This window comes from Podarcis pityusensis, assembly GCF_964106645.2.
Source record: "Podarcis pityusensis genome assembly, chromosome: 11".
Taxonomy (NCBI): Eukaryota; Metazoa; Chordata; class Lepidosauria; order Squamata; family Lacertidae; genus Podarcis; species Podarcis pityusensis.
In genome coordinates, this window is record NC_138036.1 from 26,573,167 (window position 1) to 26,594,891 (window position 21,725).

The window sequence follows — 21,725 nt, forward strand, 5'->3', positions numbered from 1 at the left end:
GTATTAGCAGAACGCTTTAGAAACTAGATGAATTGTGCAAATTGTGTAGATGCTTTTTTATTTCTATAGTGTTGTTACAAATCTATATGTAAGAGTTACCTTTACTGTTCTAGACTTTCCCTCCTTCAATTATGGTCTATTAATAAGATGAATGATCTAATTGTGAGCAAGTGAGATTGTAAGAGAGACAAATGGAAAGTTGTTTTTATAAAGAATTCAGGAGTCTCAGCAGAGTACTTGTGGAACTCATGATGCATTGCACAATCAAGGGTGCTAAAAATCCTAGCTATGGCCCATTTCCCTTTAAGCATGCCTCATTACCATTTGCCCACAATCTGTTCACTGTAAGAGTTACTTAAGGTAAATCCATTGCAGTTTTCATGTTATAATAAGGAGCCAATTGTGCTTAGTATAAATATATGTAATTTACTGTGACTTCACATTAGCAAACAACATATATAAAGTATTTTTTCATGCTTTCAGTTGAGATCTGAATTGCAGTTGAATTTTGCATTTAGTTGCTTGAGTGCTTTCATCAGAAAAGTTGAAATACATGCAGCCAAAAAGAAAGTCATGACAAAATTTGTAATTCTCAATATGTTTCTTTTAACACATTGATTGCAATCAACTTACAGTTTTATGCACAGAAATATAATTCAGGTTTGCTTTTCTTCTCTCACGTTTAGGTCTGTGGCACGCCAGAATATATTGCTCCAGAAGTAATTCTAAGACAGGGCTATGGCAAGCCAGTGGACTGGTGGTCTATGGGAATTATTCTTTATGAGTTTCTTGTTGGGTGTGTTCCTTTTTTTGGTGATACACCGGAGGAGCTATTTGGACAAGTAATCAGTGGTAAATATCAGAAAACTTGAATTATTATCCTTAAAACCATCCTCTCTAAAAATTGCCACTTGGCCAATGTTCAGTCAGGCCTTTGTGGGACAGGGGAGCTTTGAGGAAAAATGACATACACTTCAGTGTAAGAACTACTTAAATCCATCTTGCTTACTAACATATTTGCCACAATTAAAAATGTAATTGTCTATATAATGCCCCAGAATTACAATACTGGTATGTGAACTTGTGAAACAGAGCAAGACTGAATTCAGCGAATATCATTATAATTTGATAATACTACAGTGCTTACATTTAATATTTCTATAATGCTTAATATGTAGGAAGCACTTTACAATATATAAAAATTCAGAGCAATTTTCATCAGCAGTCTGTCAGTCTAAGGCAAAGAGGAAGGAACAAAAAAGGAGTATCAGTGCTGGTGAGCAAGAATATGATCAGGAAAAAAATTAGAAGAGTCATACTAGAAAAGCAAGAGGAAAATGTTTTTTAAAAGGAAAAGAGAGTTAGTCACAAAGAGGAGGATAAATACTTTAATCAGAAAGGAACTATTTTCTGGATAGTTAATACTTTTGGAACTAGTACTGTCTTTTCAGCCATTAATTTTAAAAATCAGCAAAAAAAAAAGGGGGGGTTGATATGTACTTAATTTGCATAAATGGGAAAATGCCTAAGGGCACAATGCAATAAATTAACAGAAATGTAATAAAACCCTAAAACAAATGTCTCCCAAATAATAAATAATGGGGAAAAGAAGGATTCAAATGCAGTTCACAGATTGTTAATGATTTCACTAGTGGCCGTTACAGTATAATGTTATTTCTGTAACAGCTGTTCTTCTTTCATTTAAAATTCAATAACCTTTTAGATCTTAACCTGCAGGCCGGCCCTAAGTATTGTTATGCAGCTTGTGGCAAAACTAAATGATAATTAAACAGTATCTATCTCTATCCTACCTGCTGTTCCCTTATATTTTCCAGACGCAAAACATGTAGATGGCCACAGTTTATGCCAAATGCTTACTAGAATGACATTTCTGTTACTAGTTGTTTCCCGATCCATTCTATAAAATGCAATGAAAAGGTACACTAGTGAAGTGAACAGGGAGGGGAGGCTGCAATTATGTCTATGTTCTATTAGATCTTCCAGCTAGGCATGCTTGTAATCTAATGAAATAGATTTGTTGGTTGCCTACAGTAAATAACCTCTTTATACAATACATTAGCTGTTTATAGATTTAAAAATATACTGTTTTTGGGGGACCTAAGCTACAAGAGGGAATCAAATGCTTAATTAAAACAAGCAGAAGTTGTTTTTGATCCCTGAGGCAGCAACAATTTTCATATTTTGTTTTTCAGAATGCATTTAAATAGCATTTAAAAAGATGTAGGCAGGAAAAATAAAATACTGTCATGCTTTTGTTGTGTTTATATTATCATGTGCATTTGTACATTTGGGTGCATGCATATGATATTATGTAATAAAGTAAGCTGGAGAAGGACATTCCAATAGCTTCAGATAACTAAAAAGAAATTGGACACTTCAGTATTTTAGCAGAAGTCGCAGAGACTGAAAATGTGCATCTTATTCTAGGTTAAAATTCTTGTTGAAATCAAACTCTAGTTAACAATTGCACCAGTAGGGGAAATAAATGTATGTGGAGACGAAGCTGAGACGAAAAAATGGTCAGTTGTTTTACCATGGTTAAAGGATACTACACTGTCCATACTGTGTATTTTAATACTAAATAAATATTAAATATTTTAAAAAAACTTTTAGTAAAGTATAATTAATACCTGGTTACAAGTTTCAATTCAAAGAATTGGCATTGCTTAGGAAGTAATTTTTCCCCTGGTGCATTTCTTCTGTGCAATGAGATTCTTTACAAATTTCTCCCTAGGGGAAAGGAAGACTATATCTGTCAGATTCTCTTGAGTTCAGAGAATGTGTCTTTGCCATAGCTTTTTATTTAACACCCCTCCCTCCCTTTTTCACTGCTTTTCATACCCCATTTTGTGCCTGTGCATTGGAGTGATTTACCTCATTACAAAACATAAATGCAAAAAAAGTTAGGTAAAAACTATGGTTTATTCCACCACGAAATCGCTTTTTGCATGATAGAAGTCTTCAGCATGTGTTTAGCTCTATAGGCAACCATATTTGACAGGATTCAGATATCAGGTCTTCCAAATGTGGGCTTCCTCAGAAGGCTTGGGTTTGTGTTTAAATCTCCTTCAATCAAGTTGAAAAATATGTATTTTGCTTTTCACTCCAAGTAAAAGCATTTCTGTGTAAATCCACCTAGGTAAAATTCAGCATGTGGCCCATCATAGTTGTGATGTTTAATCTGGCCCTTCTGGAGAATACCGCAATTAAGTTGTGACCTTTGCCATAGACCTGGTCTTGCATCTTGAATATAGTTTGCAAGTTGCATGACTATTTCCCCTGGGTGTCAGGCTGTTACATAGGTAAACATCACCACCTACTGTCCAAGGCAGGAAATGTTCAGAGCCAAGGAGTATGTAGCTATTTCCTGTCCTCATCCAGTCCATTTCCTGCCTTTGTCCAAGGTGAATTAAGTTCTGCATCAGCTGCAGCCCCTGGATCAACCCCACTGCAGTAATCCAGCCATGAGTTGCCAATGCATGGACCACTGCATGGTCAAACTATTCTGATACAGGAATGTCCATAGTTGTCTTAACAACCAAAATTAGCATACGACACTCCTAGTCACTGTGGACACCCATCTAATGACAGACCTAGATCTATGAGCACCCCCAAAATCCACTTCTGTCCCTTCAAAGAGAGCACAACTCTATCCAGAGCAGGCAACTTACCAACTTCCTGGTCCCATCCATCCTCCATTTTGCAAAGATTCAGACTCAGTTTATTAGTTCTCATCCAGTCCACCACTGCATCCAAACACTGGCTCAGAGTCTTCTCAGCCATTCCTGATTGAGATGTTACTGAGAAACAGAGTTGGGTATCAACAGCATATTGATGACACCTTGCTCCAAAATACCTAATGGCAACTCCCAATGGCTTAATGTAGATGTTAAATAGCACTGGAGACCCTGTGGTGCCCTATTGCTTAAAAGCCATGGGATTGAGAAGTATGCTGTGTTCTGAAACCATCCCTGGAGATGACACCAGAACCACTGCAGAACAGTGGCCCCAATACCCATCACCTGTAGATGACCCTACAAAACATGGTTAGGTGGGACATTGGAAACCTCACTTCGAACACCATCAATCCTGGCATCTAGCTTGCTGTGAAGGTAACCAACTTTGCCCTCAAAGCAATGCACAGAGGGACCCTCAGGTGTCTCAGGCTCCGTCTACCAATATAGGTATCAATAGCCTATGGACCACTCTGAAGAGCTCTGCTAACCAATTTATCAAGGATGTGATGGAAGCAGCAAAGTGAGCCGCCTTTGCTGTGTTCACTTCCACATAGTAGGCAGGATTATGTGCTCTAGCACCTGTTTGGTCATCTTTGCAGTGAGACTTCTGCCACCTGCACATTAGCCATCACCTAAACTGTTTCATTACTTACAGCTTCCCAGTATACTAGGGTGCCAAACATGCTCCACAGGGGCTCAGGCATGATTATATCTACAGCCTTCTGAGTCTCACAATTCCATTGGCCTCAACAGGATTGCCAGTTCTATCCACCAAAAAATCCCCCAGAGCATTCAGGAATCCATTGAAATCCATAAGTCTCCAGGGGTGAACCATAATAGTGGGTCTTCCATCCCTACAGAGGGAAGTTGGTACCATTAGCCCAACCCCACCAGGAAGTGGCCTGATCATGACTAGGGGGCACAGAAACCCTTCCTATTTCCAGACCATCACCAGGGGCAAAAAAACAAGTTGTCCTGCACTATGGGTCAGGGTTGCTAACCACTTGAGACAGCCCCATGGTTGTCATGGATGTTTAAATCCCTGGGACAATATTCCTAGTGTTCTCCAATGTGACACCAGAGGCTGCTTGCATTAGCTCTGTTAGGGAGACTACTGGGCAACAGCATCGCCAGTCTCTCTCTCTCTCTGGTTTGACACCAAGTGTCAAACCAAAGACCAGCGCCCGAATGAAGATGTCTCCTGGTAAGCATGGCCGAAGATCAGTGAACCACAGCAACACCCCCACCTTGATCCCCGAGGCTGTGCTTATCCTGCACCAAGTTATGCTGAATAGATGTCACAAGTCAGTGTTGAATGATAGAATGTTAAAAAAGATTGACAATTTGTCTCTCTCTCTGCTAGATGAGATCAACTGGCCAGAAAAAGATGAAGCACCACCTCCGGATGCCCAGGAACTGATTACTTTGCTTCTGAGACAAAACCCCTTGGAGAGATTGGGAACAGGTTAGAAAGCAGGGTTTTTAATACTCATGTTTACCAAGATGATAGACATAGTATCTTCTTGTTTTGAGCCTTTTATCTTGCTCTTTTTGACTAAGAAATGCCTTACAGTGAATGCATTATGAACATTTATTACAAGGGCAACATCTAGTTTTGTTTCACTGGTAATATTTTAAGGAAGCAGTCATTTGACCAGACTCCGTAGTGTACTGTTCCTGTTGTGCTTTTTCAACATATTTTGATGAATACTGAGACTGCTTTTCACACACTGAACATATTTTCTTAAGGAAAATGCCAGTGACAGCACTTCTGCAACCTGAGATCATAATGCCTGCAAAGGGTCAAATGTAGGTTTGTATAGACAATGCTGTTTCCCAATCACATCACAGTCTATTAATAGATCCTCAGTTCTTCCAGTTCTGAAAGTGTATATTTGTTTTTTGTTTTTTTTATTATTAAAATTTTAATTGAAAGTTCAAAAAATACATAACCATCTGTGCACCAAACACGGTGAGGCACAAACTAAAAAGAAACTGAATCCATGCAGCAGGGAAAACAAAGAGGGGAGGAAACCCGAAACTGTATGTTTGTGATGAAAGCAACTACTCCTATTAAATATCCTGGAGTGGTGTTTGTGATGATGGAATGGACACATATCCACCCTGTGGGTATTTCACTAAAGTTTCTGCTTCAGGCATTGGAAGACATGCTACTGGGTCTGAAATAAACGATCTGTGGAAACAACTGAAGTGCTAATCAGCAGTGAGATTCTGGAAGTCCTATGCTGAACCCTTTTCTGTCACTGATCTATGTGCTTTGGCTACTCACTCAGTCCACCTCACTCATACATACAGAAGAAGCCATACATAACCCCATTCCTGAACTCTGTAGTGATATACAAACCAAAAGGCACAGAGGTGGGACCATTTCTTCCCAAGGGGGACCATAGCTACTACTCTCCTGGCTGTATAATGCATCTTGGCACCCATAGCACATTGACTGAGCTGTACCAAACTTTAAGGAAACCCATACATCTCCCACTATACGGAGGCAGTGTCTAGTAATTGCACTTCAGCAGAGAGCCCAGACTGGCTGGGTCCTCTTCTATAGCATATCAAAGTTTACATCATGGTTAATCAATATAGAATGCCATTTTCATGTGCCATAGTTGACGCTGTCAAAACAATTATCTCAGTAGATGCTAGTGTGAGTGACTGAACTTTTCTTTTGACTAATACAAAGAAAAGGCTTGAGTTTGAGTCACATAATGCTTTCTTATCCTCTTCATTCAGTGCAATTCTTTTGCAGAAGCAAAAAACAGGAGAAATTGAAGGAGATAAAAGGAAAGGGGTGATGAATACAGCTATGTCTTTTGTACTGCGGACTGGCTGTAATTTGTGCTCCAGTTTTTCATAGAGAGATTGATAATGTGCTGGTAATAGCAGTGCTGGTTGCCTTGGTTTGTGATAAAGTTGTGCGTATAAAAAGAGACCGAAAAGTGTTTCTTTGAATGACAGTCTTATGCATTTAGAGAATGTGCATTTGTGTTGGGGGTGAAAATTTGACAGTCACAATTTTTGGTGAGTCTAGATTGTTTGACATTTGGAATGCTGTGCAAAAGTGACTTTTAAAAAATTGGAAATAATATTGTTTTGGAAATTAATGCATTTGGCATTTGCCTAAAGCCAGTTTTCAGATTTTGGTAAACTTCTGACTTTCACTGTTATTCTAGATCAGAGGTTCTCAAACTCTGGTCCATGGCCCACTAGTAGTCCATGAGATTCCTTCTGGTGGTCTGCAGTGTATCTGTGGATTTGGTTCTTTTTATTGTTATTATTTATGGGTCCCTCCGCCCCCCAAAATACAAGCATACATTGGTTTCCAAAGTACTTGTAAATTACATTTTTGACAAGTACAACAATAACAAAAACCCATTAATTCTTCCCTTCCCTCCCCCCTAAACATTTCAGATAGCCAATCTGGACCAGGTTCACAATATAAAAATAGAGGATGAAAAACACAAAAGGCATAATAAAAACAAGAATAAAAAACCAATACCCCCCCAAGGTCTTCTTAGAAAGTCAATCTATAACTGTTATGTAGTGTCTGGATTTGTGATTGAAGAAGAGACGGCACCTTCACCATATAAAATATTCGTATAACTTTTAATTGTATTTTTATTGCTTCTTTTAAAATAAAAAGAAATGAAAGAAGCTATAAAGTACAATTAAAAAACATACAGCATCTAGCACAGCACATTACAATTGCTAAAACAGGCAAAAAAAGAATCATTGTATTAATCATGAATTACCCACCAGCAATTTTCATGTCTGTAAGAAAAAAAGTTTGCAAATTACTGTTCTAGATACTATGCAAAATGCTGTACCTGTTGAGTGCAGCAACACCAAAGAATTGGCTAACCAGTTCAATCCAATATATATAATTCAGCTCCCTTTCCCCTCTCCATTGCATCTTGGCCCAAATTGTCCCCTCAGTGTACAACTACCAAAAAATAAATTGTTTTTAAGGAAAAGGATAGCCTTTTTAACAGGGAGTAAAGTTTAAAATATAGACAACAAAATGAACATCAAATAAAAATGCAAGATCACCAATGTTTATTTCCCAGTGTGTTGTTAATATTATTTCATATGACATAGTGGGTGTTTTTATTTTTTTCGATATCACAGACATTGTGTTGCTTCTAAATTACCTGAGTTCAGGCTATCCCTTGAAGAAGAATATGAAAATGTAGTTCACAAAAGTAATTAAACAGTTGGTAATATTCACAGACTATTTTTTCAGTATTAAAACAAATATTAACGTCCTTTCATTGGCTCAAGCTTCTAATATATTCTTACTGGTTTGTTTAATGCTTTGCTTCTGTGTCAAAGTAAATACCGGTTCTGGTGTACGTTTTACCTACTTAAGATGGACTGGGAAGCAGTCTCAAGTTTTTGTAGTTTGTTTTTTAAAGACAGGTTAATCCAAGATAATCATTTAAAAATAAACGACAACATGGCAACCGTTTTAGAAATAAATGGTATTATTATGTTAAAATAAATATGACTGAATAATTTATTTGTACAATTAATCCAGACAGGCTTCTCTTGCTCCCCCAGGTGGTGCTTATGAGGTGAAACAGCACCCGTTCTTCCAAAACTTAGACTGGAATAGTTTGCTGAGACAGAAGGCAGAATTCATTCCTCAGCTGGAATCTGAAGATGACACAAGCTACTTTGACAGTATGTTTAATTTTCTACAGAAGCGATAATTTTAATGCTATGTTTTACTGCCCTAGAAGTTGAATGTATTAACAAAAATAAAACTGTCCTTCAGTTAGTTTTCAAACTACTGTAAATTCTGACAGATTGTCCTGTATTTTATAGCTCGTTCTGAGAAATACCATCACATGGAAACTGAAGAAGAGGATGATACAAATGATGAAGATTTTAATTTGGAGATTAGGCAGTTTTCCTCATGTTCACATCGATTTTCAAAAGTAAGCATTTGCATGTAACATAAGATATACCATATTTGTGGTGAGTGTAATGCATGAGAAAACAGAAGAAAAGTGTAGTGGTGAATTATTGAGAGGCATTTTTGGCACGTCCATTGAAGGGTTTTTAAAAAATGATCTTCCTGTAAATACTACTACTGTTAATTTATTATGGTTTACTTTACTAGGGCTGTTTGAGAAAACATCCAAATTATTGGATATTAAGTAAATATATAAGTAAATATATTAGCATTATGCATTTCAGTTCCGTTGAACAAATACAAATATGGTCACACTCCATAGCAAACCCTAAGCTAGGGGTTCACTTTCTTCCATTGTACCCAGCCATATCATTTGTCAAAAAACAGTAAGTGTCCCCCCCACTCTGCACCTTTAACTTGCTCCTTTGTGAGTTCATCATGTTTCCATATGATGAGTATGTGAGATCAAGAGGAAAGTAACTAAAAGCATTGCTCCTGGATTTTTAAAGTGAGAAAGTAATGAAGAAGAGACCCCATACGAAAATAGTAAAAGCTAATATTTAGGTCTTAGTTCAGTTTTAACTTATCCAAAATAAGCTTCTGCAGTTTTGAGCATAATTATTGCAATATTGAATATATAAAAATGAATATTCTGGGTGGTTTAACTTAGTTATTCCTTAGTATAGCATGAAGGACTTAAGGTGAAACTGTGAAGCTCTCTCGTTATTTTTGCTATTGGGTGTTGCATGCTGTTCTATTTATAGTATTGGAATGTGTTTTTCTGTATGTTACTATATTTGCTATTGTTTTGTTATGTTGTTATGTAAATGTGGGTATGTTATTGTTTTGCTGTGTTATAATGAAATTGTTTTGTAGTGTGTGTTTGAAACGTATCCCTGTTTCTTGGTTGCAAACCTCTTTAAGCATATTTCTGTGCATAGAAAAATGGTATACAAATAAAGTGAATGAATGAGTACGTAAGCATACAGTGAGGGGGATAAGTGTTTGATCCCCTGCTAAATTTGCCCATTGAGTTTGCGAGTTGAGTTGATGGCAAAAAGCTCGATTTTGGTCTCATTCAGATGTGCATTGGCAAACTGCAGATGGGCCTGTACATGTGCTGTCTTGAGCAAGGGGACCTTGCGGGCTCTGCAAGATCCCGGTCCTTCACGGTGTAGTGTGTTACCAACTGTTTTCATGGTGACTATGGTCCCAGCTGCCCTGAGATCATTGACAAGTTCCCACCGTATAGTTCTGGGCTGCTTCATCACCATTCTCCTGATCATTGCAACTCCACGAGATGAGATCTTCATGGAGCCCCAAACCGAGGCAGGTTGACAGTTATTTTGTGTTTCTTCCATCTGCAAATTATTGCACCAACTGTTGTCACCTTCTCACTAAGTTGCTTGGCAATAGCTTTGTAGTCCAGTCCAGCCTTGTGAAGGTCTACAATCTTGTCCCTGACATCCTTAGACAGCTCTTTGGTCTTGGTCATGGTGGCTACTTTGGAATCTGCTGGATTGATTGCTTCTGTCGACAGGTGGTTTTTGTACAGGTACTGTAACGAGCTGGGATTACAGGTAAAACCTCTTCCTTACAGCAGGTGCTTCTAATCTCAGCTCGTTACATACGGTGAAGATACCTGGTAGCCTGACATCTGGCTAGTTGATAGGGGATCAAATACTGATTTCACTCATTATAATGCACATCAATCTCTGACTTTTGTCTTCTGGGTTTCTGGGGGTTTTCCTGTTGTTATTCTGTCTCTCACAGCTACAGTAAACCTACCATTAAAATTATGGACTGGTCATTTCTTTGTCAGAGGGCAAAAGGGCAAATTTAGCAGGGGATCAAATACTTTCCCCCCTCACTGTAATTATGTCTACCCCGAGTACACTCTTGTTGTTTTTAAGGGAAGGGCAGGAGTAGTTTTAACATCTTAAAATATGTATGCTTTTTATAGTTTGTCTGCTATTGCAGTACCTTCTCTAAACCCCTGTGATGTGATGGGCTATATGTGTAAATAAATAAACTCAGTGGGTGACTGTATACCATTTCCAAATGCTTTTTGCAGAATATGATTAAATGCAAGGGATTTTAAAGTTTCTGTTCCTCTTGTGCATAGTTATATACTTCCCTGTCTGTAGAAATCCATAATCCCCATTCATCTGTAGAGGCAATTTAAGAATGGGCAAGCGGGAAAAGCAAGAGAAGGTCTTGCTTTCCGTCTAGTGATGTTAAACCTTTGTCATGACTTGCAGCAGGAATCCAATTCTCAAACAGCAAGAAGCATTTAAATCTTCTCTTTGTGGATGGCTTCTGTGCATTTGTAAGATAGGATACTACAAGAATAGTATGATACTGATATCTTAAAAGCTCAACTTTTTTCATTGCAAACAAGCTCAATATGCAGGTTGTCAGATAAACAACTGGCTTTTTTATGCCCCCCCCCACCAAATCTCTAAATCATTTAGTCAAGTAATTTATTCTCATCTTCACAGTCAATTTCAGCTCACTCTCCCTACCACTTTGCATTCCTGAGTGATGGCCATTACATGACTTGCTGATATTTTTGTTTTCGTTTTTTCAGTGACTTTATGGTTAAGAAGTATTTGAGATATGCACCGATCCTATGATATAAAAATCCTGAAGCATCTATAGGTTTAGCATGCATGTCCATAGTACATAAAGTCAAAGGTGAAGAAGAAATGAGATGAATTCATGACAGAAAAGATGCCATTAGCTACCCTGTTGCTTAGCAAAGATACCAAGGAGAGTAGAATTGAAAATCATTTTAAGAACTTCATCTACTGAAGTCCTTTAAAACTCCAGGATACTGCCTATAAGTATTTAGAGCATGCAGAGCTCTGCGTGATATGTATTTTTCTGAAGTTCTTTTAGATACAAACAACTGTTAGCTATCATTTCTTTTGCCCCCATGCACAGGTTTTTAGCAGTATAGATCGAGGAACTCGAAATCAAACTGCAGAGAAGGAAGATACAACAGAGAGAACAAAGAATGTAGTACTAACATCTGCAGAATCTTTAAGCTGGAGCTCAGAATATTCTGAAATGTAAGTATTTATTTCATATTTGTCCCCTGCCTATAGAGTATGTAGAATTATCATAAAGTAACTTCACAATAATCCTATGAAGCAGATTAGGCCAAACTATAATGATATGCCAAAGACCAGACATAACATGAGATGTGTACAGTAAGACATTGGTTCTCTCTTAACACCATTGTGTTTGATTAATTTTTCTGTTAATGCAACATTGCAAAATTTTGTGTTTTTCTGGTTTTGATTTGTGTTCACCTATTTAATTATATTGTGTAAATATCATTTTAAATGTAGGCAGCAACTATCTACATCTTTGTCTTCTGGTACTGAAAGTTCTAGGCAACGTCACAGTTCAGGGTTACTTCCAAAATTGTCAGTATCAGCTGAAGGAGATGAAGAAGAATCACCACATTCTGCTGGATCCTGCAAAGATCAAGAAAAGGTTGCATTTGTTAGTGAGGAAATTGTTTTAGATGAAGTGGAGGTAACAACTCCAGCAAGCACAATCAGTAGCTCCACGCTGTCAGGTAAGTCTCAAGTATGGAAGTATTTTCTACAGCATGTGTGTTTGGTTCATCTGTTTTGTATAAAGTTAGACATTTCATCTGACCTTCTCCTTCTTAAATTCCAAGATCAAAATTACTGTATGTCTTCAGTTTTAGGGCCAAACTACATGCGACACAAAATAATCTAAATGGGTAATGGAACATTGGGGATTTCTCTTTTAATAAACAACATACATGGATGGCAGTGACTTTCATGGGCACTGTATCATTAATTAATTGCTTTACTCATAGAAATGACTCAGTGTCTTACAGACATAATTGAAACACTAAGACTAATTACAATAAACACAATAAAACATTAAAAGACAAGCAAATAAAATAATGGTCTAGACTCCTGCCCCATCAAAAGAGGCCACAAATACTTAAAAACTTTTCAAATTAAGTGTCAATAGCACAAGAAAAATGAAAGTTTTTGCATCACACCTACAACTAGACAAAGATGGTATCAGGGAAGTTTCCTTTGGGAGAGCATTCCTCAAGTAGGGAACCACCACTGAAGAGGCCTGTTTTCATGTTGCCACCCTCCCCTCCGGACCTTCAGTGGAGGGGGCACTCAGAAAAGAGCTTCAGATGACAATCGCAGAGTCTGGACCAGTTTATGTCAGGAGTGTCAGTTCTTGAAGTACAGTGGTACCTCGGGTTACAGATGTTTCAGGTTACAGACGCTTCAGGTTACAGACTCCGCCAACCCAGAAATAGTACCTCAGGTTAAGAACTTTGCTTCAGGATGAAAACAGAAATCGCGCAGCGGCAGCAGTGGGAGGCCCCATTAGCTAAAGTGGTACCTCAGGTTAAGAACAGTTTCTGGTTAAGAGCGGACCTCTGGAACGAATTAAGTTCTTAACGAGAGGTACCACTGTATTGGGTTCCTGAGCCACATAAGGCTTTATAACTCAAATCTAGCATTTGAATTAAGCCTGGAAATTAATTGGAAGCCAGTGCAGTTGGGCTAAGGTTGGTGTTACGTGCTCAGAACATCTTGCTCCAGGAAGCAACCTGGCTGCTGAATTCTGCACCAGCTGCATTTTCTGAACCATCTTCAAAGGCATCCCCATCTATAGCACACTGCAGTAATGATATTTCAGAAACTTCAGCCTATAGAACAAACCTTGGCTACAGCTTGTTGGTAAGAAAGATAGACCTTAAGCATGCTAAGCCAAACCTTGGGTTAGGTGCCACATTGAGCCAAAACCTCTTGAGAGGAGCACATTGGATGTGATTTCCTCTTCAGGAGCTAGCATGTTTATGTCAAGACATGATTTGGTAAGTATGATGTGTGAACATGGCCACTGTCAGTGCAGGCTATCTCATTTGCTAGTGATCAATTTTTTGCTTATAAAAAAAATTGTGGATCATTGATTAATCAGCTACCATTGTTACCGATGACAGCGTAAATCATCTAACCTAGGACTAGACACTTCACATAAAAGTGTAGGATACATTTTGTTCATTGTTAAATTATTATATTTTTAGTTGTATAAGTCTTGCACAAACACTTACATGACAGTATAAATTGTGCAGGACATCTTAGCTGTTCACTACTTTCCTTATCAAGTGTATTTATTCAAAGTCTAAAGTTGTAGATTTTCACAAATACAGAGAGTTTAGTGCATGAAAGGGGAAGGAGACCATTGTTTTGGCTCACTCCTGATCCCTAGACATGGCTAACAATTAAGTCAATAGTGGGCATAATAGTTTAGTGTATGTATATGCTTCTAGAAATGAGATTGTTTTACAGTGTTGTTTGATTCTGCCCCAACCTCTTGGTTTGTTTGTTTGTTCCTTCCTTCAGTTTGTTTGTTCTTTGCTTTTGTGCAGTTGGAAGTTTTTCAGAGCACTTGGATCAGATAAATGGAAGAAGTGAGTGTGTGGACAGCACTGATAATTCCTCAAAGCCTTCCAATGAACAAGTGCCTCATATGGCTCGTCAGCGATTAGAAACAACAGAGAAAAAGAAAATCTCTGGAAAAGTCACAAAGTCCCTCTCGGCCAGTGCTCTATCCCTTATGATTCCAGGAGGTAGAGATTATAATTATAACTATTAAATTGATGCTTGTATATGCGTGTTTATACCCCTTTCCTGTTCATGCAATGTGATATTAGTACAACTTTGCTAGGTATTTAATTTGAAGTAATATTTTTAAAATAATAATTTATTTATTTTTTGTAAATAGGAGAATAATAATTTGTATATGTAGGGATCTCCATGGAAAAAGAACAGGAAATTTTAATGTAAATGCATCTTTAGATCATTCATTCAGTTTTTAAAAATTCCAACCCAACAAAAGATACATACAGTGGTACCTTGGTTTAAGAACAGCTTAGTTTATAAACAACTTGGATTAAGAATGCTGCAAACCCGGAAGTAGGTGTTTTGGTTTGTGAACTTTGCCTTGGAAGCAGAACATGTTTTGCTTCCTGTTGAGTGTGTTCCATTTTTAAATTGAATCCCCCGCTGCTATGGGAAAGCACGCTTTGGTTTAAGAATGGACTTCCGGAACAGATTAAGTTTGTAAACCAAGGTACCACTGTATTGTAAATGTTTTGGAAATTTATCTGGATTTGCGGGGGAGAGATTTTTTTTTTAAGTATCTGCTTAGTTTTCTAGTCTACATATGTAGGATGTATGAACATAAATTCAGAATGTAAACTTATATAGAGGACCATTTGTTCCAGATATATTTGGTGTGTCTCCTTTGGGAAGTCCAATGTCCCCCCATTCCGTGTCTTCAGATCCTTCATCTTCTAGAGATTCTTCGCCTAGCCGTGATTCTTCAGCTGCTTCTGCAAGTCCTCATCAGCCTGTCATAATTCACACCTCAGGCAAGAAGTATGGATTTACTATCCGAGCAATCAGAGTGTATGTGGGTGATAGTGACATCTACACAGTACAGCATATTGTCTGGGTAAGGCTTATGTTTGTTGCTTCAAGTCTACATCCGATGAAAATGGCCCAACATGCTGGCATTCTAACAAGCTATCTGGGTCACCTTGTAGGGGGCAGTATGTTCATTATATGCCATTCTAGACCTAGACCAATTTTAGAATTTTCTGTGCATCTGCTAAGTGCTGTCTTAACTCAGATATCATATGTCCAGATCCAAAAAAGTTAATTGCATCACAGTCTGCTGCTTGCAGCTGAGCCACTTGATTTGCTTAGCCCAACATCCATTGGCTTCTCTAATCCATTTTCAAGTTCCATTTTCCATCTTACCTGGACACCAAAACGAAATTCTAAAATAATTTTATTTTTTACACCTGCCCATTACACACTCAATTTACATTATCCTTAACTTAGACAAAATCATATAATTCCAATAAGATTTCTGGTTCAGAAATACCTCTCTTTGCTTTCTAGAATGTTGAAGAAGGAAGTTCGGCTTATCATGCTGGATTGAAAGCTGGTGACCTCATCACACATATCAACGGAGAACCAGTGCATGGCCTTGTTCATACTGAAGTCATAGAACTGTTATTAAAGGTACAGTATTTATTTATTTATATTTTTTAAAGTTTTGTACAAGAAACCTGGTGCGTACCATTCATTCAATAGATGGCTTTCCTTCTGGAGGCTGACTATTAGCAACTCGTGCTTATCCAGCCTTAAAGCTGATTTATCCAGGGCTCACCAAGTTGACTACAGTGAGAGCAATAAGATGCAGCCGCAGGTTCGGTGCAGACCAGATCCCTATTGGAATATTTTGAACACAACCTTATCATATCCTATATCCCAGTGCTGCCCATTTGGCACTTAAAATCATGAATCTAAATTTAAGGCAACCTAGCATTTAAGTAATTTATAAACATATTTTTGTGTTAGCTGGCTGTAATTTTAAATGGAGCATAAAGGCATCAAAGAATTCCACTGCAATATTTGGTATGTCTTTCATATTCATCTCTTATTTGAAGCTAGAGGAGCTCTCAGAACCTATAAATAACTCAGTTATCACAACCCTCCTTTGGTGGTGGTTTTGAACCACATATATTTGGCTAGTCAAGTGGAAAATTGCTAAAAGCCTACGGATTAATAGAACCACTTAAACATAATAAAGCTGAAGCCTGAATGCTCCCCACACAGAGATGGGACATGCAGTGTAGGTGAAGATGCATTCCCAAGTCAATGAATAGAAAAATAGCACAAGTGTAATGATATAAAATGAAGCACTTCTTGCAATTATCAATCCTCTGAACTGTGTAATCCTATTTCATCCTCATTCAGTCTTTCTGATAACGGCTAACAAATGTCACTGCTGTATTAAAGCGGGTGTTCAGCAGCTGGCCCTTTCAATTGCACTCTAGTCCTTTCCATGTTTCTATCAAGTGCATCCTGTATATAACTCTGTTTTTGTCATTTAGAAAGGCTAGGTGATTCAAGGCATGCTGCAACAAAGTCACTGAGGGTTTTTTAATTTTAAATTTTAAAGGGTAGTATGAGGACCTGGCCTCTCCAGTTTTGTCACCATGTACAACTTTGATAGCCATTCTTTTCGGTAATTGTCTTAGTTGCTTGCAGCAAATAGATTACTCAGATGCAGCATCAATCCAGCAGGTGGTGAAAGAGAACAGGCCTACATATATACTTGAGCATGCGACTAATTCTCTCTCTCCCCCCTCCCCACATGGGAGTGAGATTTTAATTTTAACTCTCTGTTTTCCAAATAAGTGAATATGTCCTGCTCTGTTACTAGTGTATAGTTTATATTACCCAGAAAGCACATCAGCATACTTGGGTCTGCCACTGCTTGGATTCTAAGCTTATAGGCAGGGTTCTTCATATATAATAGGCACCTGCTTTCCTTCTGTCAGTTTCTTTGTACTGGTCATCCATCAAGGCAAGCAAAGCAGTTTCACTTCCAGATTTGGGCTAGAATCCAGATTGACATGGATCTAGATAATCAGTTTGATTTGACAGTGCTTGGAGGTGACCTAGAACCACTTGTTCCAGCACTTTGCTTAACATTAGAAACCAGCCAGGTGTTGATAAAATCCTTTGCGGTCCAAGGAGATTTATTTCAGAAGTGGTCCTACAACCACTTCCTTCAAGGTGGCTAGAACTACAGTCTCTGCTAACAAAGCATTTATAACCTCCTAAACTCAGCTTGAAGGGATGCGGGTAGTGCTGTGGTCTAAACCACTGAGCCTAGGGCTTGCTGATCAGAAGGTTGGCGGTTCGAATCCCTGCGACGGGGTGAGCTTCCGTCGCTCGGTCCCTGCTCCTGCCAACCTAGCAGTTCGAAAGCACGTCAAAGTGCAAGTAGATAAATAGGCACTGCTCTGGCGGGAAGGTAAACGGCGTTTTCGTGCAGTGCTCTGGTTCGCCAGAAGCGGCTTAGTCATGCTGGCCACATGACCCGGAAGCTGTCTGTGGACATATGCTCGGCCAGTAAAGCAAGATGAGCGCCGCAACCCGAGAGTCGTCCACAACTGGACTTAACGGTCAGGGGTCCCTTTACTTTTAAACTCAGCTTGAACATTGCCTCCCTGGTTAATGTGGTAAGCCCTGAAAAAACAAGCTCACAAGTGAGTCCATATCTTTAAATTGTAACAATTGAAACTCAAGCCACAAAACCAGACTACACTGTTCAGTGGACTCTGGATTGACTCATTTAAAAAGTGCCATATAGCTCAGGGGTGAATGCAAGCAATTTTGGCCTTTCATTATCAAATGAACTACACAACCCTGCCACCTCATGGATGTAATTGAGCAGTTCTGGTAGCACTCTGAAAGCAAAATTGTACAGAGCTCAATGCATGTCCGCAGTGGTGCATCTGACGTTGGAGCCAGAGTTCTGCTGAAGCCAAATGTTTTCAGCCAGTAGCCATTCAATGATAATCACAGGATTCAGTCCTTTTGAGCTTGATTGGTCCATGAAGAAGACATGCATTGCTTTCCTCCTAAAACAAAATGCTAAATTATAAACAGTTGAGCATGTTTGAAAAATACAAAGAGCTTGGCCATGCCCAGTGGAATTTGACTTTTTATCTTTGAAGAGCAGATCCTCACTACCACCACCAGCCCCCTCAGTTTCAAAAGAGATTTGTCACACAGCAAGTGGGACTGCTGTACAAGTTCAAAGCTCCCTTTGTTGTCTGCTACTGGTTGTGCAGTTGTTTGGATCTTGGCCACCACTTTTCAGTTCCCCTCATGATCTCTTAGAGTTCTACAGCTGACTTCACTTGTAATGTAAAACTTAAGTGGAAGCTAACAGCAGAAAGAAGCATTGCTCACTCTGTAGATCTGGACATGGAATTGCCTAGCTCAGTGAAATCACGGGTCAAAGTGCTGTCAAAGTGGAGGCGTGATGAAAATGTTCCCTCAAAAAGCCCCACAAGCAAGAACTGGTATAACAAGAGGATGACTTGGGTAGGTGGGACCAGTAAAGATCAATGATTGCCTGTGATATTGATGTAAGAGGAAACTTTCTTCCTAACTATGTAATTGTGCACATCTCCTGATCTGCTGTTCTGTTTGGAAGAAAATGGTTCAGTAACAATTTATGCCTTGAAAATTCTTACTTGACAGAGTGGCAACAAAGTGTCAATTACTACAACAGCCTTTGAGAATACTTCAATAAAAACAGGACCAGCTAGAAGAAATAGCTATAGGGGCCGAATGGTTAGACGGAGTAAGAAAACAAAAAAGAAGGAGAGTTTGGAAAGGTAAGTTTGTGGTTGCTTAATACAGAATAAATTGAAGTTTGTTCTCTTTGCTATTAAGAGGGAGGTGTTGCGGTCCCAGTCGCACAGCCCCCCCCCCCAATGCATGGCTACAGCTAGTGTATAATGAACAAACTCAGGCAGACAACATTCTGCAATTTTATTGGTTCCAGATGTAGGTGGATTTTGGCTCAGGCATTGTGTGTATATCCACTTCAGCATCCTGCCAGGGGGCTGAAACTTTTCAGGGTTGCACCAAGGATTATGGCCTCCGCAAGACACCAGTCTACCGTGAAGGCCATCCTAAAGCTGCCTCTGGAAGCTGTATGGCTTGTCTGCCCCACACTTGGCTTCTGGACAGAGATTTCCACCAAGACCCCTCTAACAGGGTACCTGGAATATGCCACTGGTTCTGATCCAGGTGGTGCACCAATTCACCCTAAATCTTGATGAGTAGTATTCCACTCAATGCCTTAACTGCTGAAAGTTTTTGCTGTGGGTGAGGCAAAACTTGCAAACGAGGCTAATCTGTTTGCAGGCAAATTCCTTCCTGGCTCCGAATATGGCAACCATTGGTAACCATAGCAAGGTCAGGTAATACTAAAGGCAAAACGTGGTTAAAACAAGCAACCAAGAAAGCAAAATATGGTTAGATTGATGGTAACACCAAGTGGCCTAGAATGCAAAACAAGAAAATTGCAGTAGCATGAGAGGTATGGAGGGAGGGTTTGCCAACTGTGCTGGATGTGCCCGATGCAGTTGGCTTTTATGCATCGCTGGTGGACTGGCATGGAAACATCCGGCTCTGGGTCCACCGGCAAGGATCTGCCTGCTTGGGGACCCCTGATTGGCTGATTCAAAACTGGGGTTTTGGCAGGCAGTCCTGCCTTGTAGTGCAGCCAGCCGGGGTGAATTTTAACAGCTGCCTGACCCCTGACTGCCTGACGATAGTGGCAGACCTGCAAAGGACTGCAGTCGCCACCCACACAGAATAGGGTAAGCGGTCGTTTCATCTCAAACATGAAGGCAAGTCCAGTGGTCAAATCAAGTTTAGTAGTAAGTCAAACCCAGTAGTTCAGTCCAGGTTGGTGCTGCCAGTTCCAAGACAGGACTGCTCAGGATTCTGAATAGTTACCTGTTCCAAGTGTTGACTAGAACTCCTGTTGCCCCTTAATTAAAGGTTAAGAACCTTGAAGTCTTATTAGCAAGATACCTCCTATTAGTGCCTTTCCCCTTGAGAAGCTGTCTGCTCATTCAAAGCATGGTGGGCATCCTCCAGCCAGTGGGCCAAGCTTGGCCTGCCAGGTATTCAAATTCATCTCATGTGGCAGTTTTCCTATAGCACGTCTCTCTACCTGTCCCAAACCTGATGTCAGTGCACAACTGGGAGCCTTAAAGTATGCTTCTCAGTTGTGTACTGGCAAGGGAAAGCAGCCTTTGGGTCTTCCACCCATCAGCTGAAAGGCAGTATAGCCAATGCCTGCAGGGAACTTGCTCAGGCAGCCAGTGCCAACGGAAAGCATCTCTTCTGTGCAGCACTTTCTACCTGACAGCCAAAGAGAGCTGAAAACCCTTTTTACCACTTTGCACAGTGGTTCCCAAGCACCCAACAGCTAGCTAGTTGTCAGGTGGGAATCACTGCACAAGGGATTTTTTTTTAATTTAAGAGATCAATAAATTACAAAACAAACTAACCATACATTTCCTTAAATTATATGGATAGATCAGTCAAAACAAGAAGAAAGATGCATAATTTTTCAGATATTATAATTATGTCATGTGAGTGACATGTCACATAGGTTATCCTGTTCACCACCTCAAAGTTGACCCACAGGGTGGGGCCAGATAAGGACCCAGCCCACAGAGTCGAAAAGGTTCTCAACCCCTGATGTAAAGAGTCCTGTTCCGTAACCAGTGGCTCCTGTGGCATGAAGGTGGGGTTGTGGCCAGAGAACATGACACCGCCTCTAATTAGAACCTTACGATTATATATTGTTCTGTTTGTATTGTGAAACTGCACTGAGATATTTCATAGGAAGTGATTCATAAATGAAATGAAACTGTGATGAGTTTTTCAGAACTTAAAATTTGGGGGTTGGGTTTATTTTTAAATTCTGTTGTCACCTGCAACAGTGACAACCTTTTTTCTTTGCTTTTAATTTATTATTTAAATAAGTATTTTTTGCATTAAAAGCCACGTGGTACAAATCAGAGCTCTATTCCACATTTCTAATACCACAAGATCTGAGTTTGTAGAGTTTACACAACTGCAGTTCTAAAACTTTGGTTGCAGTGTTGCCTAAAACCTTGGTAGTCGTATAATGTTTTTTTCACTCCTTGTGGGTAAATTGAATGTTGTTATCGCTGAGATAGTACTGTGACACCCTGCTTTTGCCGTGTTGTTGGGAGCGTGTTTTACAGAAGAGCTCTTGTCTTCACATTAGGAGAAGATCTCTCTTCAAAAAGCTGGCTAAGCAGCCTTCGCCCCTCCTTCATACTAGTCGGAGTTTCTCCTGCCTGAACCGATCCCTCTCATCAGGGGAGAGCTTACCTGGTTCTCCAACTCACAGCTTGTCTCCCCGCTCACCAACACCCAGCCTCCGCTCCACCCCCGATTTCCCCTCAGGTGAGTATGGATGTCAGGGACTCGGCAGAGGAGGAATGGTGGAGACCACCTCCCCAGCCTGACCCAGAGAAGAAGAAGACAGTTCAGAATTGCAACAGGGGTTTGAGGGAAAATACA

The 21,725-nt window shown here is 39.5% G+C and overlaps 1 protein-coding gene across 12 annotated transcripts in view; it reads left to right on the forward strand.

The window, feature by feature from the left end:
• Nucleotides 1-21,725, forward strand: part of MAST4 (microtubule associated serine/threonine kinase family member 4) — a gene marked incomplete at its 5' end in the record, with an annotated part of 192,710 nt that overhangs the window by 163,776 nt on the left and 7,209 nt on the right. For 11 of the 12 annotated variants that reach the window (XM_080972174.1, XM_080972178.1, XM_080972180.1 and 8 more), the window contains 11 exons: nucleotides 687-852; nucleotides 5,122-5,223; nucleotides 8,340-8,462; nucleotides 8,607-8,719; nucleotides 11,644-11,771; nucleotides 12,054-12,286; nucleotides 14,144-14,344; nucleotides 15,002-15,231; nucleotides 15,684-15,806; nucleotides 18,849-18,985; nucleotides 21,427-21,608. In XM_080972174.1, the coding sequence (XP_080828300.1) occupies nucleotides 687-852; nucleotides 5,122-5,223; nucleotides 8,340-8,462; nucleotides 8,607-8,719; nucleotides 11,644-11,771; nucleotides 12,054-12,286; nucleotides 14,144-14,344; nucleotides 15,002-15,231; nucleotides 15,684-15,806; nucleotides 18,849-18,985; nucleotides 21,427-21,608 (1,738 nt within the window). The remainder of the gene's footprint in view (nucleotides 1-686; nucleotides 853-5,121; nucleotides 5,224-8,339; nucleotides 8,463-8,606; nucleotides 8,720-11,643; nucleotides 11,772-12,053; nucleotides 12,287-14,143; nucleotides 14,345-15,001; nucleotides 15,232-15,683; nucleotides 15,807-18,848; nucleotides 18,986-21,426; nucleotides 21,609-21,725) is intronic. The other variant, XM_080972179.1, reaches the window with a different exon arrangement.